Source organism: Thalassophryne amazonica, chromosome 14, assembly GCF_902500255.1.
Source record: "Thalassophryne amazonica chromosome 14, fThaAma1.1, whole genome shotgun sequence".
NCBI lineage: Eukaryota > Metazoa > Chordata > Actinopteri > Batrachoidiformes > Batrachoididae > Thalassophryne > Thalassophryne amazonica.
In genome coordinates this window covers 13,951,133-13,965,105 of record NC_047116.1, presented here as the reverse complement: position 1 = coordinate 13,965,105, position 13,973 = coordinate 13,951,133, and the positions used below count along the sequence as shown (strand labels likewise).

Below are 13,973 nucleotides of genomic sequence, written 5' to 3'. Positions count from 1 at the left end.
GAGAGAAAAATTCTTACCGTGTTTCCTGAGAGGGCACAGGTCGCTTTTCCCGTTTCTTTTATCTTTCAGGTGTGTTGATGAAGCCAGCAACAATTCCATGGATTCTTGTCCTTATCAGACTTTTTCAAACAAACAGTCTTTCTCGCCATCTTCTCTCTGTCTGAAGGCAGCTTAAGCTTCACACAGCGTTGCCGCAGTAACCAACCAGTCTCGCTTTATGACAGCTGTCGTTAACAGCCAGGCTTTTTTCTCCTCGAAACTCCACAGATCACACAGGACACTGATTTGTATCTGTAACACACAGATCAGTGTCTGCGGACCGCCGCGGACTTATAAGAGCTTGCACAATGTCGTAAAAAAAGAACACTTTGCGACAGACTTTTTAAAAACTCAGTGACGATCACGATTACAGAGTAAAACACTAACACCCCCCTCCATGATGAAATCTGCGGAATTTCGCGGATCCGCTGAGTTTTCACAGCCCTGCACACCTTGCACAACACGGCATTAAAAGCAATTGTTTATTCCCATTTACTTTACTCACTTCTTTTATTCCACAATTTCCACAGTTAAACATTACAGATGTTCCTTTGTGGAACTCTGATAGCAGGATGTCAATCTCCAAACTTGTAAAGTTCATCCTTTCAATCTGTGTTGGACACCTGTGGCATATATAGGCGGTACATCATGTGCGCATTATTTATGCTTATTTGCTGTTCTTGTGAACGTGCTCAGGATTGAAACACAGGTGGACTTCAGCATGTTTACACAGTCATCTGAAGTTACGAGCATTTACAGAATCTGGTGCGGCAGATTCGTACGACCGTTTACTGAATGTGGCGCGGTGCAATCGTATGACCATTTACTGAATCTGGCACGGCACAGTCGTACAAGCGTTTACTGAATGTGGTGTGCCACATTCATATGAGCGTTTACTGAATGTGGTGCAGCACACTCATACGAGCGTTTACTGAATGTGGTGCAGCACACTCATACAAGCGTTTACTGAATGTGGTGCGACAGAGTTGTACGACCGTTTACTGAATGTGGCGCGATGCACTCATATGACCATTTACTGAATCTGGCATGGCACAGCCGTACAAGCGTTTACTGAATGTGGTGTGCCACATTCATATGAGCGTTTACTGAATGTGGTGCAGCACACTCATAGAAGCGTTTACTGAATGTGGTGCGGCAGAGTCGTACGACTGTTTACTGAATGTGGCGCGGTGCACTCGTATGACCATTTACTGAATATGGCACGGCACAGTCGTACAAGCGCTTACTGAATGTGGTGCGGCAGAGTCGTACAACCGTTTACTGAATGTGGTGCGGCGTGTTCATACAAGCATTTACAGAATGTGTCGCGGTGCACTTATACAACCGTTTACTGAATCTAACACAGCACACTCGTATGACCGTTTACTGAATCTGGTGCAGCACACTCATACAAGTGTTTACTGAATGTGACATGCCGCATTCATATGAGCGTTTACAGAATCTGGTGCGGCACACTCGTACAGGTGTTTACTGAATGTGGTACGCCGCATTCACAGGAGCGTTTACAAAATCTGGTGCGGCACACTCGTATAGGTGTTTACTGAATGTGGTGCGCCGCATTCATACGAGCGTTTACAGAATCTGGTGCAGCACACTCATACAGGTGTTTACTGAATGTCGTGCACCGCATTCATACGAGCGTTTACCGAATCTGGTGCAGCACACTGGTACGAGCGTTTACTGAATGTGGTGCGCCACATTCATACGAGCGTTTACTGAATGTGGTGCGGCAGAGTCGTACGACCGTTTACTGAACGTGGTGCGGCGTGTTCATACAAGCATTTACAGAATGTGTCGCGGTGCACTTTACAACCGTTTACTGAATCTAACACAGCACACTCGTATGACAGTTTACTGAATCTGGTGCAGCACACTCATACAAGTGTTTACTGAATGTGACATGCCGCATTCATATGAGCGTTTACAGAATCTGGTGCGGCACACTCGTACAGGTGTTTACTGAATGTGGTGCGCCGCATTCACAGGAGCGTTTACAAAATCTGGTGCGGCACACTCGTATAGGTGTTTACTGAATGTGGTGCGCTGCATTCATACGAGCGTTTACAGAATCTGGTGCAGCACACTCGTACAGGTGTTTACTGAATGTGGTGCGCCGCATTCATACGAGCATTTACAGAATCTGGTGCAGCACACTGGTACGAGCGTTTACTGAATGTGGTGTGGCATGTTCATATAAGCATTTACAGAATGTGTCGTGGTGCACTCATACAACCGTTTACTGAATCTGGCGCAGCACACTCACACAGGTGTTTACTGAATGTGGCGTGCCGCATTCATACGAGCGTTTACAGAATCAGGTGTGACACACTTGTACGAGTGTTTACTGAATGTGGTGCGCTGCATTCATACGAGCGTTTACAGAATCTGGTGCGGCACACTCGTACGAGTGTTTACTGATTGTGGTGCGCTGCATTCATACGAGCGCCTACAGAATCTGGTGCGGCACACTCGTATGAGTGTTCACTGAATGTGGTGCGCTGCATTCATACGAGTGTTTACAGAATCTGGTGCGGCACACTCGTACAAGTGTTTCCTAGATCTGGAGCGGCGCACTCATATTGGAAACAAGTAATGTTGTGTGGGCCGCTGAAGAGGAGGTACTGCTGGCCCACCACCAGAGGGCGCCCTGCCTGGAGTGCGGGCTCCAGACATCAGAGGGCGCTCCCGCCTCACAGGAGCAGCCAGGACGACAGCTGTCATCCATCACGGGAGACAGCTGATCCCAATCTAGACGGAGGTATATCAGCAGGACGGCATCTCCACCTCATTTGCCGAGATATCGCCATACCTAAAGAGGTAACGTACTCAGCCGTTGTGTTGTCTTTCAGACAGTGAACATTGTTGCTTTGTGTTTTGACAGTAGTCAGTGAGTACTTGCAGCTGGAGACTGAGTTGGACTTTTCACCAACCTTTTTTGATAAGTACTCATACTCCTGCACATACCAGTTGTTGACGAGAGGTGGAGGTGGACTCTCCACCCTCCGTGTTGTTGGGTGCAGCCGCATCCACACCTGACTGTTTCTGTTTCCTGCCAGCAGTACCGGATCCGGCGAGCGGAGGCAGTGGCCCCCTGGGAATTCGTGACTTGGCGGCTCCAGTATCCCCGGGGTCCGGTGGCGGAGGAGATCGGGTTGGTTCCGGTTCGACTTGGACAGACGTCGCCTATCGTCGAGCCTGCCCACACGACACCTTTGAATTAGACTAAATCTCTCTATTGTTATCAGTTGTATTTGTTGTGCCCTTTTTCCACAACAGTAAAAACAGTGTTATTTGATTCCTCCATTGTCCGTTCATTGTCGCCCTCTCCCTTCCGGTTCCGACCGCGCTCCGCCTTCCCCACGCTCCACGGCCCCTGCGCTCCGTGGGGCCACAGCTCCCCCTACTGACGAAGCTATGGACACGAGTAGGGCAACATTTAGGGCACCAGATGCACAGAGGAGACGGGCCCATGGAGCTTGTTTTGTTTGTGGTGCAATAGAGCACCATATGAGAGACTGCCCCGAGCGGTTAAACTCCAACGCCCGCCCCTAGAAACTGGGCTAGGGGTGGGCCGAGACATTCACGTGGGACACACCCACATTGCCACACGACTCCCGGTTACGATCCTTTATGAGGACTCAACCCTGAAGGCCCCAGCACTGGTGGACACGGGCTCTGAGGGGAATCTGTTGGATAGCAGATGGGCCAGGGAGATAGGGCTCCCTCTGGTGGCGCTTACCTCGCCTGTGCAGGTTCGGGCACTAGATGGCTCCCTACTCCCTCAGGAGTGGTCAGGAAACCACCGGGAGGTGATTGAGTTTTTTGTGACTCAGGCCACTTCCCGTGTGGTTTTAGGTTTTCCCTGGATGTTGAAGCACAATCCCCGGATTGATTGGCCGTCCGGGGTAGTGGTTCAGTGGAGCGAGACCTGCCATCGGGTGTGTCTAGGTTCCTCGGTTCCTCCCGGCTCCCAAGCTAAGGAGGAGGTCAGAGTCCCGCCCAATCTGGGGACGGTGCCGGTGGAGTACCACGACCTTGTCGACGTGTTCAGCAAGGATCTGGCTCTCACGCTTCCCCCCCACCGTCCGTACGATTGTGCCATTGATTTGGTTCCGGGCAGTGAGTTCCCGTCCAGTAGGCTGTACAACCTCTCACGGCCTGAGCGTGAATCAATGGAGACCTACATCCGGGACTCGTTAGCTGCCGGGTTGATCCGGAATTCCACCTCCCCGATGGGCGCAGGTTTCTTTTTTGTGGGTAAAAAAGACGGCGGACTTCGTCCATGCATTGATTATAGGGGGCTGAACGAAATCACGGTTCGCAACCGATACCCGTTGCCCCTGTTGGATTCGGTGTTCACGCCCCTGCATGGAGCCAAGATTTTTACCAAGCTTGATCTTAGAAATGCGTATCACCTGGTTCGGATCCGGAAGGGAGACGAGTGGAAAACGGCATTTAACACCCCCTTAGGTCACTTTGAGTACCTGGTCATGCCGTTCGGCCTCACAAACGCCCCCGCGACGTTCCAAGCCTTGGTTAACGACGTCTTGCGGGACTTCCTGCACCGGTCCGTCTTCGTATATCTAGACGATATACTCATCTTTTCTCCGGATCCTGAGACTCATGTCAGGCATGTACGTCAGGTCCTGCAGCGGTTGTTGGAGAACCGGCTGTTTGTGAAGGGCGAGAAGTGTGAGTTCCACCGCACGTCTTTGTCCTTCCTGGGGTTCATCATCTCCTCCAACTCCGTCGCTCCTGATCCGGCCAAGGTTGTGGCGGTGAGAGACTGGCCCCAACCCACAAGCCGTAGGAAATTGCAACAGTTCCTAGGCTTTGCTAATTTCTACAGGAGGTTCATTAAGGGCTACAGTCAGGTAGTTAGCCCCCTGACAGCCCTGACCTCACCAAAAGTCCCCTTCACCTGGTCGGATCGGTGCAATGTCGCATTTAAGGAGTTGAAACGGCGCTTCTCGTCTGCACCTGTTCTGGTGCAGCCCGATCCTAGTCGCCAGTTGGTGGTTGAGGTGGACGCCTCGGACTCAGGGATAGGAGCCGTGCTGTCCCAGAGCGGGAAGACCGATAAGGTCCTTCACCCGTGTGCCTATTTTTCCCGCAGGTTGACCCCAGCCGAACGGAACTATGATGTCGGCAATCGAGAGCTCCTTGCGGTGAAAGAGGCTCTTGAGGAGTGGAGACATCTGTTGGAGGGAATGTCCGTGCCGTTCACGGTCTTCACTGACCACCGGAACCTGGAGTATATCAGGACCGCCAAGCGGCTGAACCCCAGGCAAGCCCGCTGGTCACTGTTCTTCGGCCGTTTTGACTTCCGGATCACCTACCGTCCCGGGACCAAAAACCAAAGATCGGATGCTTTGTCCCGGGTACATGAAGATGAGGTCAAAACGGAGCCGTCGGATCCCCCGGACCCCATCATCCCGGAGTCCGCTATCGTGGCCGCCCTCACCTGGGACGTAGAGAAGACCGTCCGGGAGGCCCTGACACGAGACCCGGACCCCGGAACCGGACCGAAGAACAAACTTTACGTCCCACCAGAAGCCAGGGCTGCAGTTTTGGACTTCTGTCATGGTTCTAAGCTCTCCTGTCATCCTGGGGTGCGAAGAACCGTGGCAGTCGTCCAGCAGCGCTTCTGGTGGGTGTCGCTGGAGGCCGACGTCCGGGGTTACATCCAGGCCTGTACCACCTGCGCCAGGGGCAAGGCAGACCACCGCAAGACACCGGGATTGCTACAGCCGCTGCCCGTGCCTCATCGCCCCTGGTCTCACATCGGCCTGGATTTCGTCACGGGTCTCCCGCCGTCCCAGGGAAACACCGTCGTCCTCACGATAGTGGACCGATTCTCCAAGGCGGCCCACTTCGTGGCCCTCCCGAAGCTGCCAACGGCCCAGGAGACAGCGGACCTCCTAGTCCTCCACGTCGTCCGTCTGCATGGAATACCATCAGACATCGTCTCCGATCGCGGTCCCCAGTTCTCCTCGCATGTTTGGAGGAGCTTTTGCCGGGAACTGGGGGCCACGGTCAGTCTCTCGTCCGGGTACCACCCCCAGACCAACGGACAAGCAGAACGGGCCAACCAGGAGATGGAGCAAACCCTACGCTGTGTGACAGCCGCGCACCCGACGGCCTGGAGTACCCACCTGGCCTGGATCGAGTACGCCCACAACAGCCAAGTGTCGTCCGCCACCGGCCTCTCCCCCTTTGAGGTATGCTTGAGGTATCAACCCCTGTTGTTTCCGGTGGTTGAGGGGGAGGTCGGTGTGCCCTCGGTCCAGGCCCACCTACGGAAGTGCCGTCGGGTGTGGCGTGCCGCCCGTTCTGCTTTGTTAAAGGCCCGGACGAGGGCGAAGAACCATGCAGACCGGCGGCGGGCCCCGGCTCCCACGTATCGTCCTGGGCAGGAGGTATGGTTGTCCACCAAGGACATTCCCCTACAAGTGGACTCCCCGAAACTGCAAGAACGATACATCGGCCCCTACAAAATCCTCAAGGTCATCAATCCCGCCGCAGTGAGGCTCCAGCTTCCGGCCTCACTGCGGATTCATCCGGTATTTCACGTCTCCAGGATTAAACCCCATCACACCTCACCCCTCTGCACTCCGGGTCCGGCGCCGCCTCCTGCCCGGATCATCGACGGAGAGCCGGCCTGGACCGTACGCCGGCTCCTCGACGTTCGACGAATGGGCCGGGGCTTTCAGTATCTGGTGGACTGGGAAGGGTACGGCCCCGAAGAACGCTCCTGGGTGAAGAAGGGCTTCATCCTGGACCCGGCCTTCCTGGTTGACTTCTACCGTCGCCACCCTGACAAGCCCGTTGAGGGGGGGGTCCTGTTGTGTGAGCCGCTGAAGAGGAGGTACTGCTGGCCCACCACCAGAGGGCGCCCTGCCTGGAGTGCGGGCTCCAGACATCAGAGGGCGCTCCCGCCTCACAGGAGCAGCCAGGACGACAGCTGTCATCCATCACGGGAGACAGCTGATCCCAATCAAGACGGAGGTATATCAGCAGGACGGCATCTCCACCTCATTTGCCGAGATATCGCCATACCTAAAGAGGTAACGTACTCAGCCGTTGTGTTGTCTTTCAGACAGTGAACATTGTTGCTTTGTGTTTTGACAGTAGTCAGTGAGTACTTGCAGCTGGAGACTGAGTTGGACTTTTCACCAACCTTTTTTGATAAGTACTCATACTCCTGCACATACCAGTTGTTGACGAGAGGTGGAGGTGGACTCTCCACCCTCCGTGTTGTTGGGTGCAGCCGCATCCACACCTGACTGTTTCTGTTTCCTGCCAGCAGTACCGGATCCGGCGAGCGGAGGCAGTGGCCACCTGGGAATTCGGGACTTGGCGGCTCCAGTATCCCCGGGGTCCGGTGGCGGAGGAGATCGGGTTGGTTCCGGTTCGACTTGGACAGACGTCTCCTATCGTCGAGCCTGCCCACACGACACCTTTGAATTAGACTAAATCTCTCTATTGTTATCAGTTGTATTTGTTGTGCCCTTTTTCCACAACAGTAAAAACAGTGTTATTTGATTCCTCCATTGTCCGTTCATTGTCGCCCCCTGTTGTGGGTCCGTGTTCCTACACTTTCACAACAAGTAAAAGGAGTTTGAGAGAAATTATTAAAAATGTTCATGAATTAGTTCCAGTGTTTATGGCTGCAAGACGCTGCACCAAAAACCTTCTGCTTTGCTTGATTACCCACAATCCTTTGTGGTTCAGATACCACACAGATGTGCAGCAGCACATTACTAAAATACAACAGTTTAATAATAACAAACTGGACACAAAATAACTGTACTTAAAAGAACATTGATTTACACGGGTGGTGTCTGCTCTCTGTTAGTCTTTTGATAACTTTACGTCCAGCACTGACACCTTTCCAGCTGTTTCACAGCGCCCGTTCCTACTGTTTTATGGCACCTGAGTGCATGTAAATTGGCACAGCAGTGCAATAGCATTGTTTCACAGAAGTCACACTGACAAGCTCACTTATTAAATGCGACTGCAGTTCCCCCCCAGTCATCCTTATGACTGCGTTCTGCGATGACTCATTGAAGAGCACCACATGCTCTGTTTAAAAATTGTTTTTTTTTTTTGAATGACTAAAAAACTCCACGGACTTGCAGGTTTTTCCGGCAAAAGCGAGAACAATCGTTCAACAACGTACCTACTCCACTGCACGCCATCGTTGCACCTTTGTTGACACTAGTCCTACTGTCGCTCTGCCTACGTCACCTGTTTCGCTGCTTCCACTGGTTGTAAATCTGTCCAGTCATGTCCAGATGCAGTTTTGTCTGCGACCAATAGTACCACCCCCTGGAAATTAAACCTAAATGGGGAGACACAGACCAGGCTTTTGAGGTGTACCTTTTGACGCTATGATGGAAAACCAGGTGATTTATTATGTAAACCTTCCGGGTCGGTTATCAGCAAACAGTAGCCGTGTGTGTCCCCACCCTGTATTCAGACCGGACGGCGTGCTCAGCGAGTTGGCTTCAGCTGATTGTCTGCTGATCTGGCTGAGGTGAAAACATCAGCAGGCATGGTAATGTTTAATCCACTTCAGGTAACTATTTAGCTAACCAGCGCCGGACTCTCCACGCACCCCCCACCTTTAAAGTCCAAACCACAGTTGGTGAAGATGAGGAAATGGTTCCGCTCGTCGCTGTAAAGGTATTGCTCTCTGTCTTCTGCTAACTGTCAGGAAACTGTCACGCTGATAACGGAGTCATTTTAACCTGCGCTAACTTCTGCTTCCCCTTTCTGGCGGGTGAGTGTTTGAGGCGTTTGTCAGATCGCTGTAATGTTACTGTGTGCAGTTTGCACAGCTCCTTAAATGCTTTTGGCCTTGATGCGTGTGCGAGCAAGTCGCTGAAGCAGCTCGCTGCTCAGCTAAAGGTTAATCTGCTGCTTTATCTGCACATCCAGACAGACCAGTTTTGGGTTTTTTGTTTTTTCCTGCCCGCCGTGACCTGCCCGTTGTGTATATCTGTGTTTTTCTTTTGGTTTTTTTTTTGTCTGCAGATTCAGATGTACCAGCTCTCCAGGCTGTTGCACGACTACCATCGCGGTTTGTACAATCACTTGGACGAGCACGAGATCTGTCCAAGCCTCTACGCGGCTCCATGGTTCCTCACGCTCTTCGCCTCACAGTTCCCACTCGGATTTGTGTCCCGCATTTTTGGTATTTTGCCAGCGTATCGACACTGTAATACCTTCTGACAATTACAAGTCCCTCCGTGTCTAAGTCCTTTGTGTGTTTGTGTTTTCAGATTTTTTGTTCATCCAGGGGACAGAGGTGATCTTTAAAGTGGCCCTTTGTCTCTTGAGCAACCATGAGGGGGAGATACTAGAGTGCGACAGCTTTGAGAGCATCGTGGACTATCTGAAAACTACAATTCCCACCCTGACTCAGACTCAGATGGAGCAGACTATTGCTAAGGTACAGAGGGGCGTGACCCCAACATGAGCGGCCGTGTTACTTTTTAAAATAAATGTGGCGCCACAATGAAATTACTAAAAATTTGAAATGTAGCCATTAACCGGGAGGAATCAGAAAATGGTTTTAAAGTAAAAATATAACACAATGCTGAAATACCCTCGGCTGTATGAGCATTGTGTTCTTGATAATTTTCAGTCAGTTCATTATTAAGATCCTGTTGTCTTACAATTTGTACATGTTCAATAAAGCCACTCTATCAATCAATCACGCACGCTAACATCCACAAGATGTTTTGTAAATCAGTTCAGGTGTTATTAGGTTCCAAAAACAGTGTTTTCAGTTTTAGAAGTGTTTATTTCTCGCTAGCGTTTACGTAATATATGACAAAGGGGTTATATTTACACACAAACGAGACAGTTTCTCCTAGCTAGCAGTATGTGACGTCACCGCGCTAACGTGCTCTAAATGGTTTGTAAATCCTTCCAGAGGTGTTATCAGGTTATAAAAACAGCATTTTCAGTTTTACAAGTGTTTATTTCTCGCTAGCTTTTACATAATATAGGTGTTATTTCTAACCAAAAATGAAGCAAATTTAGCAGCTAGCAACACCAGGAAGTGACGTCACCATGCTAACGTGCGGTAAATGGTTTGTAAATCCTTCCAGAGGTGTTATCAGGTTATAAAAACAGCGTTTTCAGTTTTACAAGTGTTTATTTCTCGCTAGCTTTTACATAATATAGGTGTTATTTCTAACCAAAAATGAAGCAAAGTTAGCAGCTAGCGACACCAGGAAGTGACATCACCACCTCAATGTCCATGAGATCATGCCATAACACTAGGTACAGAATGAGACTTTTTAATCATCTTTAAATACCTCTTACAATACGGCAAGGTTAGCTATCGTCTAACTTGTCCAAGGTCTGTGTCCAAAGAATGTTCCATGTGAATTTGAAGACTGTGGCAGTAATAGAACTGGACTTATGCTGTACAGATGGATGTACAGACAGACGGACGCCAGGTTTTCGCAATACCTGATGGCAATATGTTAGCCTCGGGTAAAATTACAACTACATCAATACGCTGACCCCCTCATCAATTTAAACTGCTCAGTTTTAACATTATGAATCAATTAAGCTGTTATGTTGCGACTTTCACGTCTTTGGACTTTCACAAAATTTCAAAGGTCAGCACAAAACTCTCACAAGACACGTCACAGTTACGTTAGCGTAGCCTGCGATGTAAAATCAAAATTAACATGTCCAGCTATGGTAGGCGGTATCGTTTCAATGATAACCTTGTTCCCTGTAGCAAGACCAAACAGGTACAGCGTATATTAAACAAGAGCTCTTGGTGAAATTATATTGTACCTGCATTAATAATAATTTCAAGAACCTTGCGTACAAGCTCTTGTGGGACACAACGATGAACCTGTTGCTTTTAGTAGTAGATAAGCAAATCAAACGTGATTTTTCTATTGAGCCCATGCATCAAAGTTAATGAAATTTTAACCACTTTGTCCTCATCAGAAGACTATTTAGTTTGGGGACTCAACAGATGATAGCATTTATGGTTTTTGAGTAATCATGTTAACAACCTGGACGGGATGGACTCTGATCCATTCACTCACTTGTACAGGGTACATGCCAAAGCCTAAGAAAATGTGCTAGAAATAATTTACCAAAGCTACATTACATGGATGGTGGACAGTAAGCGTAAATAAATAAATAACTGCGTATATACAGGTAATTTTCTCAGAATGCTGTCTGGGATTGACCAAAAATGGAAAATCAGCTCTGGGCCTCCTTTCGTTGCAAATGATCTGCACACAGACCTACACTGATGTGGTGTGGAACAAAACTGAGACAGAATACAATTTTACCAGTATCATCCAAGACCTGACCTACGGCCGTCCAAATCGAGGCCCACCTGGAAGAGGGAGCTCAGGCACTTCCTTGAGTGGCCACTTGAGCCTGGCTCCAAAAGCATGCAGATTCCCATAGAACCTCATGTTAAAATACCCAACTTTATAACAGAAGTAAACATGTTTACAGCCTCGTACCAAAAAATAATGACAATAATAATTAAAAAAAAAAAAACTTTTTGGTTTCTACAGCTTGTTTCCTCCTACATAACTGTATCAGGGTGTTTTTTTATTTTGTAAAACCTTAGTTTAAGATGTTTTAAGTCATAAAGTTACATAAAGTTAGGGGCGTGGTCACTTTGAGTGACACGTATTGTGCACCGCTACTCCAGTAAGAGACGCCGCATGCTGCAGCTAGCTACGCATTGTTATGGACAGCTGTATTCTTTATGTGCTGTTAATTGTCCTTGTGGATCATCTAAGAAGTCTGTGCTCCAGTATTTCCAGCGAGTGAAATTTTCATGTTATTTAATTGTGTATGCTACAGCGTTAGCACTCTTAGCCACTATCATGAAGTTGAACTTTTTGAGCATCAAAACACTCTCCCACATCTCTGTCAAAACCAGTCTATGGTATCACCCAGCAAGTTAAAGTCTGTCCACGTGTGTGTGCATGTTTGTGGAGGTTACAAAGTCTCACTCTGTGGTCTGTGGGTGACCAGGTGTTGGAGATGGACATCTCCAAACAGCTGCATGCGTACGAGGTGGAGTATCACGTTCTGCAGGATGAGATGTTGGAAGTCGGTTCGCCACCCGACGAATCTGAGCGACTGGACAAACTAGAAAAGACCAACGCACAACTGAAGAAGCAGAACATGGACCTGCTGGAAAAACTTCAGGTAAATGAGCAGACGATCACAATGGAAACTATTATTACATCAATTCATGAGCGAACTTACAAAAGTAATCCTGTTATTTTGGGAAACAGGCTGATCTGTGGGCCAGAATGCTCTGCCGGGACAAAATCACTTTTGAAATTTTCGATATTGAAATTGAAATTTGACATTCTGGCTCCATTAGATTGTGGCTCTGTGGGCCAGTTTACACGGTCCAAAACTTCAGACTGATCCAATAAGAACCGCAGCAGTAATATGAATGAATGAAATCTATTTTCATCAAAGGAATAATAATAATAATAATAATACACAAGAAAAATATGTATATTAAGAAAAAACACTCAAAAGGAGTAGGAACAGTTACACACTGATCCTGAAGTAAAACCTGAAGGCTGATGATCAGTAAAACCATAAACCTGATCAAAACGGCCAAATCAGTCTAAAAATTCAAATTGAGACGTGTCGCAGAATAACAGGAGAGGGTTTTATTTGAAATAAAATCCTTTAAATTACTTTCAGCATTTTTTTAAAGTATATATTTGATTATACTGATTTAAATTTTTTATCTTAAGATTTAAAAAAATACTTTGTCTTTTATCTAACTGTTTATTTTTATATATTATATCAGTATTTTTATTTGGGAAGCAGTTTTATACCGGTTTAGAAACTGCTAAATTATTATTTAACGCTATGATTTAAAACAGCAATAAACCAACAAGTCTGTAATAATTTGCTTAAAGTATATATGATTTTATCCTGTTATACGAGGTCTCTTAGATAATAAACCGACCCTTTTATTTTTTTTTTTAACTATATGGATTTGAATGACATGCGATTACACCAATCATGCTTGAACCCTCGTGCGCATGCGTGAGTTTTTTTCACGTGTGTTGGTGACGTCATTTCCCTGTGGGCAGGCCTTGAGTGAGATGTGGTCCCGCCCTCTCGGCTGAATTCCTTTGTTTCACACGCTGCTCGAGACGGCGCGCGTTGCTTTATCAAAATTTTTTCTGGACCTGTGAGGAATATCCGAGTGGACACTATTCGAGAAATTAAGCTGGTTTTCTGTGAAAAGTTTAACGGCTGATGAGAGATTATGGGGTGTTTCTGTCGGTGTAAGGACTTCCCACGGAGCGGGACGTCCTGCAGCGCTTCCAGGCGCTGTCGTCGGCCTGTTTCGAGCTGAAAACATCCTAATTTAAGGCTTAATTCACCCAGGACATCGTGAGAGAACAGAGAAGATTCAGAAGAGGCCGGCATGAGGAATTTATGCGGACATTCCACTGTTTAAGGACATTTTTTTAATGAAAGACGTACGCGCAAATTCGCCGAGTCGTTTCCGTGACGACTCGGCAAATCTGTGTGCGCCGCGACAGGAAAAACACCTCCGTGTTGAAAACCATTTGTAGAATTCAGGCGGCTTTTAATGGCTTTCAACAAGTGAGTAACTGAGAAATTGTTTAACAGCTTGGGCATGTTCCAACTTGCCCGTTAAGATTTCCAACGGAGGTGTTTTTCCTGCCGCGACCCCCCGCGGTCGGGTCCAGCCCGACATGCGACTCTGCCCGCACGTTCTTTCATTACAAAATGACCGTTAACAATGGAATGTCCGAATAAACTCCTCATGCCGACTTCTTCTGAAAGTTCTCTGTTCTCTGACGACTTACTGCGTCAACAGAGCCTGAAATGTGGAAGTTTTC

General features: G+C 48.2%; 1 protein-coding gene across 8 annotated transcripts in view; it reads left to right on the top strand.

The window, feature by feature from the left end:
- Positions 1–13,973, top strand: part of tbc1d4 (TBC1 domain family, member 4) — an 88,516-nt gene that overhangs the window by 68,090 nt on the left and 6,453 nt on the right. For 6 of the 8 annotated variants that reach the window (XM_034187233.1, XM_034187232.1, XM_034187231.1 and 3 more), the window contains 3 exons: positions 9,100–9,259; positions 9,348–9,517; positions 12,100–12,276. In XM_034187233.1, the coding sequence (XP_034043124.1) occupies positions 9,100–9,259; positions 9,348–9,517; positions 12,100–12,276 (507 nt within the window). Of the gene's footprint in view, positions 1–8,256; positions 8,749–8,777; positions 8,974–9,099; positions 9,260–9,347; positions 9,518–12,099; positions 12,277–13,973 lie in introns of those variants that run through there. The other 2 variants (XM_034187237.1, XM_034187238.1) reach the window with 2 other exon arrangements.